Raw genomic sequence first — 22,064 nt, forward strand, 5'->3', positions numbered from 1 at the left:
GTTCCACCTGCAGGCGTATCCCGACTTTGTGGAGGGACGCCTGGCTGCCAGAACAGCATTACAGACTTCAGGGGGCAAGTCAAATGGCCTCAACTGTTGCAGCTCAATCTCGAAGCATCGAGGTGGAGACTGGACAGGTTCGGGTGTAGGACCGTCCCCTGCAGCTGCGACAGAAGGTCCTCCTGAAGAGGCAGACGAATCGGGGGATCGACTGATATACTGAGTAGCTCGGGATACCAGTACCTTTGTGCCCAGTCCGGAGTCACAAGGATGACTTTGGCCCGGCAGCGTTGGATCTTCCTCAGCACTCTGGGCAAAAGTGGTATAGGCGGAAAGGCATACAACAGACCGCAACTCCACTCGCGACGAAAAGCGTCTCCGAGCGAGTGCCGCCTTGGAAATTCCAACACGCAGAACTGATGACATTGCACGTTCTCTTCTGTGGCGAATAAATCTAACCAAGGCTCTCCCCACTACAGAAAGAGACCTTGCGCCACGTACGAGTTCAGACGCCATTCGTGATCCATCATGCAACTGAGTTTGTCCGCCATGGCGTTCAGAGAACCTGCCAGGTGTTGAACCACCAGGGTCACGCCCTGATGTCCCAGCCACTGCCAAAGGCGCAGAGCCTCTTGGCAGAGGGTCCACGACCCCACCCCGCCCTGTTAGTTGCAGTACCACATGGCGGTGGTGCTGTCCGTGAACACCTGCACTACACTCCCCCGGAAAGAGAGGAGGAATGCTTTCAGTGCTAGACGAATCGCCCGCAGCTCCAAAAGGTTGATATGATGCCGGGACTCCGCCGGAATCAGAGCCTGAATGTCCCGAACCCGCTGTTCACGAGGGTAAACCCGAAACTGCGCCGAGTCGAGAACCGCTCCGATGAAGAGGAGCTTCTGAGAGGGGCACAGGTGTGACTTCGGCACATTAATGGAAAACCCCAGCTGGTGCAGGAGGTCTGCCGTTGTCTGGAGGTGGTTAACGACTGTCTGGGGCGAGCCCACCTTCAACAACCAGTCGTCAAGGTAGGGGAAGACTGAAACCCCTAACCTGCGCAGATGAGCTGCGACCACCGCCATCACCTTCGTGAACACCCGTGGGGCGCTGGTAAGGCCGAAGGGGAGCACGGTAAACTGAAAGTGCTCGTGGCCTACTGTGAACTGCAGGTAGCGCCGGTGGGCCGGCAGGACGGGGATGTGGAAATAAGCGTCCTGCAAGTCCAACGCTGCCATCCAGTCTCCTGGGTCCAGGGCAGCTAAGACCTGAGCCGGTATCAGCATTTTGAAGTTCTCCCTCCGGAGGTAGCCGTTGACGTTCCGTAGATCCAAGATAGGGCGTAGGCCCCCTTTGCCCTTCTTGGGTACCAGAAAATAGTGGGAGTAGCAACCACACCCTACTTCTGGCCCAGGAACGCGCTCGATGGCCCCCTTGGCCAAGAGGGCCGTAACTTCCTCCTGCAGAAGTCGCAAATGATCCCACGATATGCGGTGGTATTGCGGTGGCATGGCTGGAGGGGTCGCCTCGAAGGGGAGGGAGTAGCCCTTTCGGACGATTTGCAGCACCCACCTGTCTGATTTGACAGTGCGCCAGTGGAGAAGGTGATGGCGAACCCTGCCCCCCCACTGGCGTCACATGGGCCTGAAAGCACGGACTAGGATGGTTTTGAGGCGGATGCTGTGGGGAAAGGTGTGGACTGGCCTGGCCGTTGTCCCCGAACGCCTCCACGGTGGTTTCCACAGCCGCCACTGCGTTGGATGTTAGTCTGCGGTGCGGGGCTGGCAGCACTTGTGGGGGCATCCCTTCCTTGGCCACGAAAGGAGCGAAAGGCACCCGTTTGCTGGTGCAGGGCAGAGAGGCCCAAGGACCTGGCCGTAGCCTTGGAGTCCTTAAAGCACTCGAGCGCATGGTCTGCCTTGTCGCCAAAAAGGCGCCGGCCATCAAACGGCATGTCCATGGGGGTATTCTGGACATCGGCCGAAAAGTTGAGGGACCTCAACCAGGCGTGGCGACGAATCGCCACTGTTGTTGCCATCGCTCTGCCCAGTGAGTCAGTGGTATCCAGCCCACACCGGATGAAAAAACGTGCTGCATCTCGACCCTACGCAAGGGCTTGGGCGAGTTTAGCCGTGACCTCAGCCGGGCATTGTGGCATCAAGTCCGCGACCGTGTCCATCAGGGAGTGGGTGTAGCGGCCCAAGAAGCATGCAGTGTTGGAAGACCGCAGTCCCAGACTCAGGGAGGAGAATACCTTCTTGCCGTATTGCTCATACCTCTTGGATTCCAGATCAGGCGGAGCCGACGGGAATGCGGTCTGGGAATTTGAGGCCTGGATGACCAGGCTCTTGGGGGTGGGATGGGTGGACAGAAAACAAGGGTCGCCCGGGGCCGGGCGGTGGCGTCTGGCCACGTTCCTACTACAGGCTGACCTGTAGCGGGCCTGGACCAAGTGACCAAGTGCCCAAAAGAATGTCAGTCAAGGCCTCATTAAACTGCAGCTTGACTGCGGTTTAAGGACCTCAGTGAGGAGGTTAGTACTCACAGCCGCGACGGGGAGCTCAAGGCCCAAGGCCTTGGCCGCCCGCGTCAACACCACACTGAAGGTTGCCCCCTCCTCCGTAGCCAAGGTAGGAGGTGAGAGAAAACCAGTGTCTGGCGAGGTGTCCAGACCACTGGCATCCCCAAGTCCACCTTTCCAGTCCTCCTGGGACTGACACTCACGTGTCAGAGGGTCCTCAGACCCCTCCCAATACTCATCACCCATCTCCTGATAATCAGGGTTGTCAAATGATGGGGCCGGTTCGTTGAAGTAAAACTCCCCAAGCGGAGTCGAGGGCGGCGCCGCTCCGACGCAGGAACCGGATCGAGGGAGGCATCGGGGACGGCGCCGCCCGAGGACGGCGCTGGAGGTGACATCTGAGGGACCGGGGCCGGTGAGGTCGTCAGGTCAACCGGCGAAGACCCGGATCCAGAAGCGGATCCAGTGGGGCCCTGAGGTGCCGGGCCCGAAGGCGCCGGCGGCGTCGGGGCCAAAGCACCCGCCGGCGTCGAAGCACCCGACCCGCTGGGCCCCCAGACGGGTCCGCTGGGCCCGAAGGCGCCGCAGAACCCGCCGGAGGAGTGAGGGACCTCATGGCCACAAGGAAGCGCTCTATCTCCTCCGGCGTCGCTTGCTGCCCAGGGACCGGAGGGTATGGGGCAGGTCGCGACGCCCGCGACTCCGATGGAGGCGCGTGGGCGGTGTCACCAGAACGCCCGGCCGCGTCGCGCGAGCGTCGGGGGAGTCGGAAGAGCGATGACGTCTCTTCAACTTCTAGTGCTTACATGACGACTTCGAACCTGAGGAGTGCTGGCGACTCACGGAGCTATGATAGCTCCGACCCCGCGACCGGTCCCTCGACCTCCGTCCAGACCGGAACCTCTCGCGGCGCATGGCTGACTGCCGGAGCTCGCGCCGCTTGTGGGACCGCTCCCGCCTAGCTTTCGAAGTCAGGGCCCGGCAGTCGGAGCAGGTCTTGTCGTCGAGACAGTGGAGGCACCGGCGGTAAAGGTCGGTGACCGACATCAGTCCGTCGCAGTCCTCACAGGGTTTAAAACCTGGCATCCCTACCGGCACCGTTCGGAGTCGAAGTCTCGAAAAATTATCAAAAGGGATCGTAAAAAGTTTAGTCAAAAAATGACTAAGGTACCACTTTTTCCGGATCTGCGCTGCTGGCGCGGAAAAAAGAAGAATTGACGTCAGCGCACGAAGGCGGCGTCTAAGTACGCCAACGACGGACGCAGAGCCGCAGACGCCTACCGACGCGCAATGGTTCTGCTACGCAAACATTTCCGGATCCAGTCTGACGCCTGGGGATATTCTAAGGTAAGGAATCCAATACTAAATTATTTCTTTCAGATGTAGCCCCTAGGTGTCTAAGGGTAGTAGGGCTGGTGTTGCTGCTGCCTGTGGTAAGAGACTGGGTCTAGAGTGGTGGTCTTAGAACCTACGTGGTATTGCGGCCTTTGGAAGGACCCTCTCTGGCTAGTAGTCTGTAGAGCCACCAAGTCTTGGGATATATCTGTATCCTGGAATCTATATCCCCCAACTCCATGTAGGGAGTAGCCCTTTTTGACATGGTCACCCCCACTTTTTGCCAAATAACTGATGTGATTTCAACTAGAAGTGCACTGGGCTCCTGCTAACCAGGTCCCCAGTGCCAGTGTCCTTTCCCAAAACTGTACAATTGTGTCCCCAACTTGGCAAACCCTTTATCACCCTCTGCAAGTCCCTACTAAATGGGACTTAGGGTATGAGGCACTAATGAGGGTGAGGGCACTAATGAGGGTCCCTAAGGGCTGCACCACGAAATGTGCCACCCTAAGGACCCCTCACCAAGCACATGTAATGCTGCCATTGCAGGCTGCATGTTTTGGTGCAGACAAAAACATGTGAGAGGGACCCCTTTTACACCAAAGGAATAGGGGTCTGTTTTAAGCTCAATAGATATTAATGTATCCTTTGGTGGACTATATATTGTACAATGTTCATCACATTCATCCAAGCCACACACGTCACTTCTTACAAAAATAGCGCCAAAGAGAGGATACCAAGTTTTAAGTTTTGCTAAATATAGTGTGCCACCACACAGAGGTAGTAGTAGGATTGTACAAATAGATTCATTAAAAACATTAAAAAACCTTTTATCAATACATTGCTATAAAATCCAATATCCAAGGGAATCCTATCTCAAATATTGCATACATATACACAATAGTAATAATGTTCTACACAAATAACATATACATAAAACAAACAAAATGAGAAAAAAAAAAAGAGGATAAAGAAAAATGAATGGGTATCTACAAGACAATACACTGTCATCAGTAAGACCTATCCGTGACAAGATAACTTTAAGGCTGGAACTCGATATGATGAAAGTTATTTTATATCTGTTGTGCCAACCAACAACACAAATTAGGGTTCAAGGCGTCAACACGTTTCAATGGTATCATCCTGGTTACACCATCTTTATCAAGACTATGTTAACTATCATATGTCGTATATTAAATCAACCAATGTTATACAACTTCTAGGCTGTATTTCCTAGCATGCACCAAAAGACGGTTCTCATGGGATACCTTAATCTCTAATAATAGTGATCTCTCCAGGTGAAGTAAATTCGTAATGTTGTTCAAACTTTGTGCCAGTCTGCTAGTCGAAGACAAAAAATGTTATGTGTCTTATCAGTTGGTATTAATTTCCAAAATATTTAAAACGAAGGAACTCTTCAGTATCGGTTCCAGGTCTTGCCCTTCATCAATTGGGCCCCAGGCTTCGAGACTCGCCGCTGCTGTGTCCGGTCTCCTGTAATCCAGAAAATGACACATTCCCTAACACTGCATGTAATATTTGTAAGTCACCCCTACAGCTGGGGTCAGGTAGGTACAGAGAGTGCACCCTTAGCAGCATAGGGGAGGCCGAGTGCAGAGGTCAGAGGAGAGGTTGGGCCCAATGTAGTACTATGGAGACAGGGGTACTCAGAAAAGCACAGTTCACAGGCAGGTAACTGCGGTTTCTGGGTCAGGGCCCAGGGATCAAAGGCAGTCATAAAGGGGGCCTTTAGTAGGCACCAAGAGCACAAACAGTCGCGTGGCTGGGGAAATTTACAGAATCAATCCAAGCCGCACTGAAGCAGAAAATCGAGTTACAAAAAGAAACCAGTCGGCTAGCAAGCAAGAGAGACTTTAACAAAACTCCCTTCCAAGTCTAATGTATTTGCACTTTACAGCCAGTTTTTATATCAGTTTTTAAGGTTTTACGCCCAACTAGTTTGCAGCAACATGCGTGGAATTTTAACTCTTTTCTTTTTAATAACAATAGTATATTGTAACAATTTTAAGTAATTGAAAAATAAAGCATAATACAATAGTAGGCACCAAAAGCACACCTCCGTCGGCATTCGGGCGGCAGGGTGCAGGGTTCAAAGTAGGCATCGGGCTCCCAATGCAAACCAATGGAGGACATTGGTCGGGAAGAAATGCTGCAGGCTTGGACCAGAAGGCTGGATGAGGGAGACCAATGGTTGGACAGGTAAGTTGGATAGCTGGGCTCCCCAAAGTCTGGTGCGGTGGGTCCAGGGGTGCCTTTTGGAGTCTGGCTTCCTTAGCTGGATATGGTCAGAGTTGGGGAGACCCTTCGAACAGAGGCTGCAGATGTTGAGGAGGGGTCTTGGAGAGGTCAGCCACCTGTGCAGACGAGGTCAGAATTGCTGGCGGGACTCCTCATGGTAAGTGGTTCACTCGAACTCGGGCCGTGGGCGTCGGGTGCAGAGTGGTGCAGTGTCACAGATCCGCTGGGTTCCGGGGACTAGTGTTGGTCTCTTTGCTGGACAAATCCGGTGTCCACAGGATACTGAAGTCTTTGTCGAAGGCAGCACAGGTCTTCTGGGGTTCTTGAGGTTGCTGGCTGCGGGCCATGCCAATTTCTGGAAGCAGGGCGGCTGGAGGAGGAGATAGACCAGTAGAGCTGGGGCCAAGTCAACTGCACAGCTCTTAGTTCCTTCTTCGTCTTAGGTCGACAAATCAAAATTCGTGTTCATGGCTGACAGTAAATACAGTATTTAGGAGGTGTTCTAGGGTTCTCGAGGTAGTAGCCAATGGGTTACTGACCATGGGGTGACTATATCCTTGGTGTGCTTACCCCACATGAGGGAATGAGCACATTCCCTAACCCTGATTAGGGGATGCCCCCCATCAGAAAGATGGCTGGCCCTGAAGAGCAGGCTTCACCTCACCTCCCCCACCTGAGGGGTGAAGGTGGCAGTGGTAAGCACACCTCCTGGGCTTGCTTAAGCTTCCCACCTGTCTTCCTGCCGAAAAAGGAGGGGTGGGGGGAGGGAGGGGGGGGGTAGTGGGGGGTGAAATGGGGTGGGGGGTAAAGTGCCTGCTCCTGATGACAGGAGAGGCTGGGCGTCACGCTGCAAAGGTAGAAAGGACTTTGAAGCTCCCCTGCAAAAGATGGCTCTTCATAACCTAGGTAAAGGCTTTGCTTCTGGGCCCTGGGAGCGAAGGCTCCCACCCAGGGGTCCAGAAACCTGTCTTGTGGTGGCAGGCAGGTGTTCACCAGTCAGGAACCCACCAGTGGTTGGTTTGGTCAAGGGGTCCCCTCTAGAAGGGACCCCCTTAGTGCATGGAATAATAAATCTGACACTAAATCAGTGCAGGTTTATTAGTCTGAGATGTTTGATACCAAACATCCCAGGATTCAGTGAAGCCATTATGGTGCTAGGAAACTTGTAATGACAAGTTTCTAGACCATATACTCAGGATGGTTTTACTGGGCACTTAAAATATCTAAGAATGGCCTTAGATATTACAGGGACCTGTCTGCTCACGCAGATAGGTCCTCACATGAGGAGGTATGCCCAGGCATGGGTCCCTTGCTCACTTTGCCACTGGATTCAAGCTAGCCTGGCTGATGAAGGGCGATACCCAGAAACCGGCCCCAGGATACTCGTTTCCGGTTCAGGGAAGTCCTGGCTTGGCAGTTCGGGCTGACTGTTCCCATGAGGCACAGGGTCAAGACTGATTTACATAAAGCTGGGTATGAACTGAGGGGGCGAAGTGAGCTAAAGAATGATGGATTCAACCCAGATCTGTGACTGGGAGTGAGTGTCTGAAAAGTTTCAGCACTCTGTCCATTATCTCCTTGTGTTTGCTTTGTCTTACCAAGGCCTCATGAAGTGCTGGGCAGGCATGGCACACAGGGATGTGGCCATGTCGACATTTCACTTTTGTCTGCGCCACAAAACGCAGGCTGCAATGACAGTGGTGCATGTTTATGGCGAGAGATCTCCGAGGGAGGCATAATGCAAGCTGCAGCCCTCCTGGCTACCATTCCCTCGGTGCCATAGATACCCCTTAGAAGGGACTTACAGGTAGGCCAGAGTTGTGCCAATTGTGGAAAAAATGGTACAGGTTTAGAGAAAGAACACAGGCCCTGGTAGCCTTAAAGTGCATCAGAAATCTGGCAAAAGTGTGTGGGGGCGGGGGAGGGGTGGTAGGGGGGTTACTGCAACAAAAACCCACTTCCTACACAAGCTACATGATGGCTTCAATGAAGATATTGGTGTTTGGTATCAAACATCTCTTATTGAGAAACCCACACTGATTCCACAGATGGATTTATCAATACATGCACCCAGAGGGCACCATAGAGGTGCCCCCTGAAAACCTACCAGCCTCTGGGTTGCTCCTTCACTGGTGTCCGCCACCCTGCAACCGAGACACTTTTCTGACCTCCCAGGGTGAGAACCTCTACTCTCAGGAGGCCCAAAACAAACTCCACAGGATAACCTCCCGATTAGCCTTCCTTGGGTGGCAACCTTCAGAGCTGCCGCCTTTGAAATTACACTAAATGGTTATATCGTGCACAGAGTCCAGAGATTCCAGCAGAAGTGTACAGGGCTCAATGTAAACACAAAGTGCTCTATTTATGGTAGTCTGGGCGAGCAGTCTGGGCCCAACACTGTGGAGTGTAAGAATTTGTTATACACACAGTGATTAATAAAATGACAACTCAAAAAGGACACCCACACTCATTTTAGAAAACAAAGCTTCTTTCAATATTTATTTTAAAACTAAGATGTACACAAAAAGGAAATATAAGCTGCTTTCAATATTTATTTTAAAACTAAGATGTACGCAAAAAGGAAAGTAGTGCACAGGGTTCTGCCAATCATGTCCCTTGTTCCAGTGCTTCTTCCCTAAAATATATCCACAATTGGTACTTCTGTCCCCTGTAAGTCCCTAGTAAGTGGTACCCTGGGTACCTAGGGCCTGTAAGCTGAAGAGGGTCCCCTGGGACCCCTGTCACTAGGACCTTCCAACAACACCTCTTTTTGATATACTATATCAAGAGCCAGCTTCTTCAGAGGTGTGGAGGCTTAAGAAGTCGGCACGATCAGCATTGAGGTAGGTCATTGATAAACCCGAGGACGATTTGGTTTGGATTAACCATATATTATCATCTTAACGATATGGCGACTAAATTTATATTCTATGTAATAATCTTAGCAAGGCGAGAAATATGCAGGGCCTGGAAAGATGCGAATGCCCCCTTTTTTTCAGAGTGCCTGAAATATATCATCTACACAAGTGAGTCGGACATAGCCTGTGATAACACCAGTCACGATAAGATCTGGGCGGCCCTAGTGGCATGGCGGAACCGATGAGGGTATTCCAATGATTTCACCTGGGCACTGTTGGTTCTTTGCCTCCATTCTATAAAGGGCCATTCAGATAAAGAGGAATGGAGTGGAATAAGTAAACAGTAGCTACTAGGGGAGTTTCCCCCTTCCCCCTCTCCTTGGGTCTCAAACAACGATGCCAGAACACCATAAACAGAGGAGAGGAAGGGGGGGGGGGGGGATTCTCTAGCTAGAATGCCTACATTGGTATATGAGGAATACAATTTTTGTTTTTTTTAAAAAGCATTGAGGTAGGTCTTGGCTTCTGCTGTTACGGCATCAGAGGTGGTGTTCGTTCCAAAAGATATTTGGGTGCTGGTGGCATCTTGGGGTCTGTTTGCCTTTGACACCGGTGTGGGCTTTGGCGCAAACGAGGCTAAGATCCTTGTTTTGGCAGATGGTCAAATAGGTTGACAGTCTGTGAATATGGGTGGAGTGGGGTACGGGCTCCATAAACCTTTCTTGAGGTCGACCCGAGCCGAAGCTAGAGGACTGTTTGACTTCGAGGGACGAGTGGCCCGACCTCAAGGGGCTTTATTGTGCTTGGTGTAGGTGTCTGTTATACTCACAGTCTGGGGCATTGTCCATCTGTGCAGTCCTGTTACCCTAAAGTGTTCCTCCTCCTTGTCAGAGCCAGAAGACAAGATAGCTTACAGTCAGCCCACCAACTATCTCGGAGGCTATCTTTTTTGTCTGGAGCCCCGGTCGCCGCATTTGAATCAGATGGCGAAAAAAAATAAATCTAAAATGGAGTCTGTGCCACAGAGCAATGTCGCATAAGAAGCAGTAACCATGTACTTCATGCCTCTTAAGATTCCTTTGCAGAAAAACATGTCCCAAATGACCGAGCCCAACAGTAAAAAACAAATGTACACAGAGCCTGTGCATCCACTGCAACAATTGCTACAAACATTTTGTTTTACCTATTTAAGAGCCATCCCTTATTTTACAATGCATTATTATTTTTAAACCAATATAGATCACCTCAATACCTGCAAAAATGAACCTACTTGCAAAAATGAACCCACTCAAAAAAACTGTCTCAGCAACTAACCTATAGATCACCCAATGAACAGGTTTTTATTAAACAGCTTATGACGGCATCTAGTACAAATTTAGAATGAACATGCTGCAAGTCAATTACCTTTTCTCTGTCTCTGGTGGGCAGGTGCAAAGTCTGTAACCATACGTTTCCGAGGGCCAGCATGGAATATGTGTCATTCTGTGTAGATGGCTGCTTCAATATTCGCTCAAATTTCTTCTGCCCTGGACCCCATTCTTGTTTTGCCACATGAAGGTTGCCAATCAATGACCAGGCATCTGGATGGTCCTAATATAAACGGAGGACCAAGAAAGTTTGAGATGGGATAAGAGTGGACCGTTGGTTCACTTACTAATTCTTTGTACCTAGGTAGAGGAATACTGCACAAAAATATCTGAAAATCTACCAGCGGAAAAGTGGAAAAGAAACCTCGTACAGTGGAAGAAATAAGGTTTGCATCGATTAATCCTGTAAACAGAATTTAACACATGTACTGTCAACTGTCAATCTGGAAAAAGCTAATTGCACCAAACTGGATAGAATAATACAATTTGTAATAGATGAATGCAATACACTTAGCAAACAAGGAGTAGTTTCTTACCTGTAACTCCAGTTCTGTAGTAGGGGTATCTCTGTTTTAGTCATAATCTAGTGAATAGTCCCGCCCATGTGCGTGGACCCCGGAGCAATCATAAATAATCTCTTAAGCTATCTTCTGTGCAATCCTGCATAGACACTTAAGAGAAAATTAAAGACAATAATGCAGCTTATAAGGCTACACTGTCCAGTACTTCAACTAGAAATGCAAAGGAAATTCCACCAATATCACCTGTAACCACAGTCTGCTAAGTTTCGTCCATAGAGAAACTTCCCCTTCACAAAATCCTTGAAATGATAGAGAGGAAGGGAGGGACAGACACGCCCCATAGGCTGCCATTATATGTCTGGAAAAGGGATACTGTGCCTTTAAGGAACTCTCCAGAGACCCTCGGTATCCCATGATGCACAGCAAACTCCTTTTACTTTCAGTTCTTTTTGAAGGTGTATAAAGCAAGGCCTGTAGCATACATTACAGTACCATTTTCTCCACCGGGGAGGAGGGCGGGCGCTTATGACTATAACAGAGATACCCCTAGTACAGAACTGGAGTTACAGGTAAGAAACTACTCCTTCTGTAGAAGGGGATCTCTGTGTATAGTCATAATCTAGTGAATAGAATGGCAAGCCCATCCCAACAACAATCCGGCGGTGGAGAAAAAGACAACACCATTACTGCGCAAACAGATTTCTTAACGAAGCCTGCCCAACCTGAGCATCTGCTCTGGCATCAGAGTCCAGACAGTAATGCTTAGCAAAGGTATGGACCGACTTCCACATGGCAGCCCTGCAGATCTCTGCAATGGGAACATTACGTAGCAAAGCCGTCGTAGCCGCTATGCCCCTGGTGGAATGAGCCTTCGGCTTACCTCCTAAGGTCTTATTAGCCTTCTGGTAACATAACTGGATACAGGACACAATCACCTAGAGATGGACTGTTTAGAGGTAGCAAGACCAGTCCTGACCAACCCATAGTTAACAAACAGTTGGTCTGACCTACGAATCTCCTTGGTCTTATCCAGATAGAATTTCAACACCCTTCTCACATCCAGCGAATGAAGAGACCGTTCCGCTGGAGTGGAAGGATTCTGGAAAAAACATAGGTAAAGTTATAGTCTGATTAACATGAAAATCAGAGATCACCTTAGGAAGGAACTTAGGATGAGTACGCATTACAACCTTAGCAGCATGAAAAACAGTATAAGGTTCTTGACAACATAATTCCTGAATCTCACTCACCTCTTCGGGCCGATGTAATGGCCACAAGGAAAGCCGCCTTGCACGACAAGTGCTGCAGTGAGGCTTTATGAATGGGTTCAAAAGGTTCCTTCATCAATCTGGACAGCACCACATTCAACTCCCAGGAAGGCGAAGGACTCCTAACAGGAGGAAACACTTTCTTCAATCCTTCTTAGAAATCATTAATCACAGGGACCTGGAAGAAGGAAGTCTGTGAAGGACATTTCCTATACGCAGTCAATGCTGCGAGATGAACCTTAATAGATTGAAAATTAAGGCCAGACTGAGCCAAATGCAAGAGATATGGAAGGACCACATCTTCCTTGCAGGTTGTCGGATCATAGTTCTTGGACGTACACCAGATGCAGAACCTCTTCCACTTGTAGGCATAACACGTCCTAGTGGAAGGCCGCTTAGCCTCCTTGAGAATGTTCATGCAATCCTCAGGCAGATTTAGGTGTCCATATTGCACTATCTCAGGAGCCATGCCGCCAAACTCAACGACAAGCGGTTGGGGTGCACCATCTGCCCCCCGAACTTCGTGAGAAGGTCCAGCCGACACGACAGTCGCAGGTGAGGCTGAATAGATCAGTGGAGTAGGTCTGTGAACCACCACTGTTGGGGCCTCTCCGGAGCAATTAGGATCATCCATGCTCTGGACCGGGACAGCTTGATGAGTACCGCCGGTATCAGGGGAATGGGAGGAAAAGCGTACAGAAAGCTGTTCGACCAGCTGATCCATAACGCATTCCCTAGAGTCCCCGGTTGGTAATACCTGGAGGCGAAGTCCCTGCATTTTCTGTTTACGGCGGTGGCAAACAGATCTACGTCTGGAGTGCCCCACCTCTCGAAGATGTCTTCTAGCACCTCGTCATTCAGAACCCACTCGTGGTTTTCTTGTACAAGCCTGCTGAGTGCGTCCACCTGAGCATTCTGCACACCTGGCAGATGGGTGACCGTTATCATCAGTCCCCTGGCTAGCAGCCAGTGCCAGATCGCCTGCGCTTCCATTGACAGGGTGCGCGATCGCGAGCCCCCCTGCTTGTTGAGGTAATACATTGTGGTCGTATTGTCCGTCTGCACAAGCAAGGAATTGGTCTGGAAGGACGGATGAAAGACCGCCAGTGACAAGTGAACCGCTCTGAGTTCCAGGAAATTGATGTGGTACGTGGATTCCGCTGGGGACCACATACCCTGAATCTGTAGATGGTCTGAATGCGCTCCCCAGCCGAGGAGAGAAGCATCTGTGACGATAGTCTGACTCGGAATGTCCTTGTGGAATGGAACCCCCTTGAGGAGATTCTCCGCTGAGCACCACCATTTCAGAGACTGTAGGGCGTGAAGGGACAGCCTGATCCTGTCGTCCCAGCTCCCTCGCCTCTGATCCCACTGGTCCTGCAGACATTCCTGCAGTAGCTTCATGTGGAGCCGTGCATGTGGCGTGAGGAAGATGCAAGAGGCCATCGACCCCAGTATAGAACACACCGTCCTCACTGTCGTAGATGGAGCAGCTATAAGAGCCTGAGCCTTCCGAAGGATTGATAAGCGTCTCTCCTCCGAAGGAAACCCACTTGCTGACAGAGTATCGATGGAGGCTCCCAAGTATTGCAGGCGCTGGACAGGAGTCGGAACAGACTTGGACATGTTTATGCGCAACCCCAGTTGATTCAGCAGAACGGCCGCCCTGTTGAAGTGCAATTGCGCTTCCTGGAAGGTGGAGGCTTTGATCAGCCAGTCGTCCAGGTACGGGTAGCCAAACACCTTGTTCTTCCTCAGGTGCGCTGCTACCACCGCCATGCACTTTGAGAAAGTCCTGGGAGCAGACTTAAGTCCAAACGGTAGTACGGTGTATAGATCGTGATTGGTGCCGACGAGGAACCGCAGGAACTTCCGGTGTTTCCGTGTAATGGGCACATGCAAGTATGCATCTTGCAGGTCTTTTGCGCAAAGCCAGTCTCCCCTCTGCAGCTGAGGATAAATCTGGTGCAAAGACAGCATGCAAAACTTTTCTCTGAGAATCCATTTGTTTGCCTGTCGAGCAAACCGGTGGAATCGCTGGAGGCGGGCTGACGAAACGATGACTGTATCCATTGCAAACCATTTTCAGCACCCACTTGTCCGGAGTAATATTTCTCGACTCTGCCAAGTGATTTTGTATGCTTACCCCCCCTCCGGAGCGGGTAACAGACGAGGGGGAAGTAGCACCTCATGGCCTAGACCCGGCCGGGCCTTTAGGCGTCGAGGAGGACTGCTGGCCGCCTCTACCCCTCTGGCGCTTCTGGAACGGGCGCCGCTGGTACTGCTGCTGCTGCCCAGCTTGACGACCTTGCCCTCTTCCCTGGGCACCGAAACGTCTCTGGAAAGGACGGAAGGTCTTCTTTTGCTCTTTCGGCTTTTCCAACCTGACAGCCGTCAGGGTTTCAGCCTCCGCCTTCATGCGGGCCATCTCCTCATCCGTATGTTTTCCAAAAAGAGTAGCACCCGAGAAAGGCAGGTTGGCTACTCTCTGTTACGCTTCCGGTTTTAGTGAAGTCAGGCGCAACCAGGCATGACGTCTCAGGTTAATTCTGTGGCAGTAGCCATGAGCCGCCAGGAGGGAGGAGTCTGTGGCAGAGCTGATCACCTGGTTGGAGACCATCATACCCTCTTTGATGATCTCCTGGAAGTCCTCCCTCTTGTCCCTAGGAAGGTGCTCCAGGAACTGCTGCAGGGACTCCCATAACGACCGGTCGTACCGACCCAGGAGAGCCGCCGCACTAGCGGCCTTCATCGACGTAGCAGCCGTACAGCATACTTTACGTCCCGCAGAGTCCATCGTACGGCTCTCTTTATCTGGAGTTAAAATAAAAAGTAGCTACAAGGGGTTTTGTTCAGAATCTTACTCAATTATTTTTAGATTCTTGGTTCTAAAAATAGAACCCAGAGTATCCTCAGGATAACTTAATGATTTGGTTGGACGCTTATATCAAATGGCAATACATTCATTGTTGGCAAATTTATAAAAAAAGCAAGAAGTAAAGAGTAAAAAGAATAAAAAGAAGCACACAGCAAGAGAGGGTGTTATGTTAAAAGGATTATTTATATTTATGTAAATCACAAAAAGAAGAAATTAATTCAAAGGGGATACAAGTTGAATACAACTAAAAACAGACTATTATGAAGAGCAACAAGTATGCATTTCAATGACAATTCATAACAGTAAGATCAGCTCCAGAAAATATATATATATAAGGAAACCAAATAAACAAATATATCTAGGTGTCCTGTGGCAGAGATGCCTGGGGAGATGATCTTTAGGTCGACGTTTCGGTCTTTTAGGCTGTCGTCAACAAGACCATCATCAGGACTAGTTTTTTTTTAGGAAAAACCCCTTGAGAGGACCACAGAAAATGAATGATCTTAATAAAATAGACGGGATTTCGCTCTGAGGTGGTTTTTAAACACACTTAGAGGGATTGCAGAGAGTCGTATAACATTTCTCTCCTTTACGAGGACTCTTGTTTGAATGGTTCGAGGTTGTTTAAAGCAAAACCAAATATATGATCTGGATCGAAAGTGGTACATATAAATGCTTTCAAAAAAATTGGCGGTTAGTCACGGTGGATCACTCAAAGTCACCAAATATATTTTTAGAAATATCCAGCAGAGGTTTGTCAATCACTCGGCTAGCATGAGGCAGAGAACGAGAGTCGTCTGGCTTATGCTAGCCGACTCTCTGCAATCCCTCTAAGTGTGTTTAAAAACCACCTCAGAGCGAAATCCAGTCTATTTTATTAAGATCATTCATTTTCTGTGGTCCTCTCAAGGGGTTTTTCCTAAAAAAAAACTAGTCCTGATGATGGTCTTGTTGACGACAGCCTAAAAGACCGAAACGTCGACCTAAAGATCATCTCCGCCACAGGACACCTAGATATATTTGTTTATTTGGTATATATATATATATATATATATATATATATATATATATATATATATATATATATATATATATATATATATATATATATATATATATATATATATATATATATATATATATATATATATATATATATATATATATATATATATATATATATATATATATATATATATATATATATATATATATATATATATATATATATATATATATATATATATATATATATATATATATATATATATATATATATATATATATATATATATATATATATATATATATATATATATATTCTGGAGCTGATCTTACTGTTATGAATTGTCATTGAAATGCATACTTGTTGCTCTTCATAATAGTCTGTTTTTAGTTGTATTCAACTTGTATCCCCTTTGAATTAATTTCTTCTTTTTGTGATTTACATCAATATAAATAATCCTTTTAACATAACACCCTCCCTTGCTGTGTGCTTCTTTTTACTCTTTACTTCTTGCTTTTTTTATAAATTTGTCAACAATGAATGTATTGTCATTTGATATAAGCGTCCAACCAAATCATTAAGTTATCCTGAGGATACTCTGGGTTCTATTTTTAGAACCAAGAATCTAAAAATAATGGAGTAAGATTCTGAACAAAACCCCTTGTAGCTACTTTTTATTTTAACTACTGACCGCCCAAGCCTACAAGGGTAAATTGGGTTTCCACGTTTGTATAAATCTCTTTATCTGGAGGCACCGTAGAGGCCGGGGCAGTAGCGTGCTGTTTCCTAGCCGCAGTGACTATCACAGAGTCCGGCACTGGGTCTGATCTGAGGAACGCCGGATCCGAATCTGGTGGTCTGTATTTCTTTTGCAGTCAGGAAGGGGCAGATCTAGTTGATGCCGGAGTCAGGAAGCGCTCCATTGCCGGCTCCTCAAGCCCTGGCACCAAGGGCAGCAAGGGTCGAGACAACTGCCGCTTGTGTAGGGTCTCAAAAATCACAGATGTCGAAGGTGTGGGGACCGTCAGGGTAATCCCCAGGTTCGCTGCCCCTCTCAACAATACCTCCTGGAACGACACAATGTCATCCACCGGTGACACCCTCGTAACTGGGGAATCTGACAATGTTGGTGAATATTCCCAGGCACTTGAGAAATCCGTATGACGGGACCTGGACATGTCCCTACGGCGGCGATGCCTGGACCGCGTTGACGAGCGACGGTCACTCCTTGACTGATGTCTCCTTCCAGACCTTGATCTCAACGTCCTAGGCCTCGGGCGGTCCACTGGCCAGACAGGAAGCGGAAGCTGCGGAGGCAGAACCAGACCTCTAGGTCTTGGAGGCCCCGTGGGGGGGCGACGGAAAACACAGCAACGACACCGAACGTTGAGGAGGTCGCGGTGGAGGAGGAGGAGGAGGACGATGATGAGGAGGAGTCGGAGGAGGATTCTCCTTAGGCAACGGAGGAGGCTGAGGAGGCGTGGGCGTCCGGAGCCTAGATGGCGAAGAGGTCTGCAAGTGTTCAGATGACCTAACCACTCCCCTCTTCTTTTGTGCTGGCCTTGAAGAGGAGAGGCCGATATCCTTCCAGACGAGCGCCGGCGCGACCGGGGGCTCGTGGAGACAGAGGATAGGCTGACCACTGAGGCCGAAGATACAGTCCTGACCCTTGACCTGCCTTTTGACGCCGATTTTCGCCTCCTCGACGTCGATCCCTTCTTCGCCGAACGTCTCGACGACGATACATCCCTTGAAGTCGACTCTCTTCTCTTCGTAGTCGAGTAGACCTCGACGGCGAGCGCCGATGCCTCTTAGACCCATCCCGACGTCAATGGTGTCTCGACGTCGATGTAGTCCTCGCCTTCGATCTCGTCAGAGGTCTCTACGTCGAACGGCGACGAGCCCTGGGGAGACGGGGAGCAGATAGTAGTCATCCCTCTCGACGTCAACGAAGTCCTCGATGTCGACAGAGATCTGGGTCTTTTCCTGGCCTGTTCTTGACTGGGGATCCCCCAGAGGCCACAGCACGGGCAGAGGACGACCCTCCATGCCCAGACCCACCTGATTCCTGTTGTCTCCGGAGCTCCAGGCCTTGGAGACGAATCTTCTCTCTTTCCCTGAGGGTCCTCCTGGAGAAAGCTTGACAGATCTCGCAGTCTTCAGGGACATGAGAGGAAGGGAGACCGAGGATACACACTCTGTGTGCATCTGATTTGGCCTTCTTCCTGGCACACTCAGGACACTTGTCGAACAGGGCTAGCATATTCGACAGAAGAGTAGCCAAAAGTACCAAAAAACTTCAGCAAAAGTAAGAAGAAGCCAAAAGACGTTGAGTGAAACACTCTAAACACTTTAAAAGTGCCCAAAAATAGTTTAAACACCCAAAAAGGGAGAACTCAATGCTCCAGGGTCCTGCTAGCAGGAGCTGGAAAAAAGAACTGAAAGTAAAAGGAGTTTGCTGTGCATCATGGGATACCGAGGGTCTCTGGAGAGTTCCTTAAAGGCATGGTATCCCTTTTCCAGACATATAATGGCAGCCTATGGGGCTTGTCTGTCCATCCCTTCCTCTCGATCATTCCAAGGATTTTGTGAAGGAGAAGTTTCTCTATGGATGAAACTTAGCAGACTGTGGTTACTGGTGATATTGGTGGAATTTCCTTTGCATTTCTAGTTGAAGTACTGGACAGTGTAGCCTTACAGGTATAGGCTGCATTGTTGTCTTTAATTTTCTCTCAAGTGTCTATGCAGGATTGCACAGAAGACAGCTTAAGAAATTATTTTTGATTGCTCCGGGGTCCACGCACATGGGCGGGACTATTCACTAGATTATGACTATACACAGAGATCCCCTACTACAGAACCCCTTATCCCAAACGTTGGTGTCCAAAATAGTGACCAGAAAGTTCTGTGCAAATGTGTTTTGGGACCCTAGTGAAGAAATGCTTCCAATTGAGTGTTCCATAATCTAGGAGGACTGACAAAAATTCTAATCACGCTTGGAATTTCCAGATAATAACCTGAGAATGCTTCATCCAATTTCTGCTTCTCTGGATACAGGGACACAAAGTTGCATGCGGCAAATCTTTGAAAACAATGCAGCATATCCTAAAAATGATTTCTCCAGTCTAAGAAAAACTAGCGATAAAAACAATCAGTTTGGGTATTATGCGAGCAATTCTTTTGGCGTCCGTTGCAAAGTTTCATGAAGAACTGCCTTTACGGAGCAATGGATGCTTCATTCAGAAGAGCAAAAATTACATTTTAATAGTTTATATTAGACAAGTACAAGTAAACTTGTTTCGAATACTCACCTGGGATGATGCGCTTGGTTTTCTTTGGAAGGGGTACTTGATTAGGTGTTGATTTGCTAGTCCAGAAATGTATCATGGAAACTAAAGTGGGTGCTTCAATCTAATCCTGGTCTCTCGGACTGATATTCAGCAATTGAAGGAGTTAGGTGTACAGTTTGTGATGCTTGAGCATTTCATCAGCAGTTTATATCACTGGGTTATGCATGTTGGGGAACGGCTCTTTGGTTTGGTTTTTATCAAGGAACCTAGATCAACCATATGTCCAGTCTTCCCTTGTAAACGGTTCTGTCTGTACGGTAGTAGTGAATCAGGTCAGAGCAGTTCTCCTCATTCTCAATAATGTGGGATGGACATCCTTACACTACCACAGACCATTACGCCAAGACGCCCTCGGGCATTCGTGCGCTCTACAAATCCAATAATGAAATCAAATCATTGGTCTAGCAGTACTCTTGCAAAGGGGTTCTGCCCATTTAATGTGCCAAGATTTGTTTGCTTTTTTTTAGCACCTGGTTTTTGGACCTTCTCTGTGAGTGAGTTTCACTGCATGTGTTTACCACCAGTGTCCACCTTTTAAGATAAGCCAGCTACAACGTAACTAGCATAAGGGGGCACTGGGCTGATTACACATGAATACATGTACATGTGCACGTGTGCAGTCCATGCATAAGACTACTTGATTGCAGCTACCAGGTTGCACACAGCTAACTTCCCAATGGCACTTTTAAACTGCAATCCAACCTGTCAAAGTAACCCTTTTGAGAGGTGTGAGAAAGTGCCTCTTTTCACATACTTAGCCCTTACATTTTGCCTGGTATTTGATGTGGTTTCGATTATAGTGCACATGGTCCCTGCCATCCAGGTCCCCTGTGTCAGTGCTTTTTCCCTAATAAATTTCCACGATTGGCCCTGCGGCGTCGTCTTTGCCCATCTTCTTAAGTCACAGGTAACTAGTCTCAAGGTCTGAGGACGCCTCCTAAATACTAGATATGGGGCGTTTTAAGGGAGTAACAGGTAGGGCCAATGTGCATGTCTCTTGGGGCGCCTACACCCTGTATTATGCCACCCTCCTGTAGGATAGGCATATTCTTAGCTCTGATTGGAAGAGTCCCCTCATCTTTAATATGAAAGGGACAGAAAGGAAAATGCTACTTACCAGTATGCATCTGTTCTTGGCATGTAGGGCTGCAGAACCACACACTATTGCATTGGATCACCATCTGGTGGTAGACCCGGATGATTACACTTTGTTATTGTCTTGGAAGAGTCTTTGTCTGTTGGATGACTCCTCCCTTAGATCATAGTGCGCATGGGCATCGACTCCATCTTCAGATTGTTTTCACCATTGGGCAAATGATGGAGTTGTACGAGTACAGATAAAGATGACCATGTGTTGTGTATCAAACTAAGATAATACTGGAACAGATACAGGTAGCCGGGGATGTGGGTGGGCGTGTGTGGTTCTGCACCCCTACATGCCAAGAACAGATGCTTACTGGTAAGTAGCATTTTCCGTTCGAGGCATATGGGCTGCAGACCACACACTATTGCATAGATTGCACAGCAGTTTCTCCCTTAGCGGCGACCACCCGTATCTGTTACAGTAGTTTGAAATACATTTTTGAGTACAGCCTGGCCCACACTTGCTTGTTGTTTTGCCTGCACATCTACACAGTAGTGTTTTGTAAATGTGTGCGGAGTAGACCATGTAGCTGCACTACAGATGTCATCTAATGGTATATTTCTTAGGAATGCCATAGATGCCCCTAATTTACGGGTAGAATGAGCCCTTGGGGGAATGGATAGTGTGTGTTTTGCTTTTTTCTAACACATTTGAATGCACTTAACAATCAATCTTGCAATGCCGGATTTTGAAATAGGATTGCCCTTATGTGGAGAAGAAAAGGACACGAACAGTTGTTTAGTTTTACAAAATGGTTTTGTCTTATCAATGTAGTAGAGAAGCGCTCTTTTTACATCTAATGTATGTAGAGCTCTTTCTGCAACTGTTTGCGGTAGGGAAAAAAACCTGGCAACTCAATAGATTGGTTGAGGTGGAAAGGTGAAATGACCTTGGGCAGAAACTTTGGATTTGTTTTAAGAACCACTTTATTGTGATGAAGTTGTATAAATTGTTCTTGAATTGTTAATGCCTGGATCTCACTTACTCTTCTAATTGAGGTAACAGCTACTAAAAAAGCAACTTTCCATGTAAGGAACTGTAATTCACACTTATGTAATGGTTCGGAAGGCAGACCCATAAGTCTTGTGAGAACAATATTTAAATTCCATACTGGAGAGGGTGGTATTATGGGAGGAATTATTCTTTTGAGTCCTTCCATAAACGCTTTGAGTGCATGTACTCTAAACAATGACAAATGTCTGTTTTGAAGATATGCTGCTATAGCAGCAAGCTGTCACCTGATAGAGGAGTACGCTAAGTTAGATCTTTGCAGATGTAACAGGTAGCATATGATGTTTTGGATGGGGTTGTTGATGTTATTTGTGCAATATACAACAAACCTTTTCCACTTTGCTGCATAACATGCTCTAGTGGTAGGGCGTCTTGCTTCTTTTATGACATTCATGCAATCAGGTGGTAAATTTAGATATCCAAATTCTAAGACCCCAGGAGCCAAATCGCTAGATTGAGCTGCATTGGGTCTGGATGCATAATCTCTCCATGATGTGGGGAGAGTTTTAATTTGTGATGTGGTACTACTGAGAGCTCTAGCAGCGTGGTGTA

General features: G+C 48.2%; 1 protein-coding gene across 1 annotated transcript in view; it reads right to left on the minus strand.

Moving 5' to 3' along the window:
* The window catches only part of CTR9 (CTR9 component of Paf1/RNA polymerase II complex), a 222,667-nt gene that overhangs the window by 75,770 nt on the left and 124,833 nt on the right, over positions 1-22,064 (minus strand). The window contains exon 14 of the mRNA XM_086955952.1: positions 10,372-10,557. Coding sequence (XP_086812078.1) covers positions 10,372-10,557 — 186 coding nt within the window. The remainder of the gene's footprint in view (positions 1-10,371; positions 10,558-22,064) is intronic.

This window comes from Lissotriton vulgaris, chromosome 2_1, assembly GCF_964263255.1.
Source record: "Lissotriton vulgaris chromosome 2_1, aLisVul1.2, whole genome shotgun sequence".
Lineage (NCBI taxonomy): Eukaryota > Metazoa > Chordata > Amphibia > Caudata > Salamandridae > Lissotriton > Lissotriton vulgaris.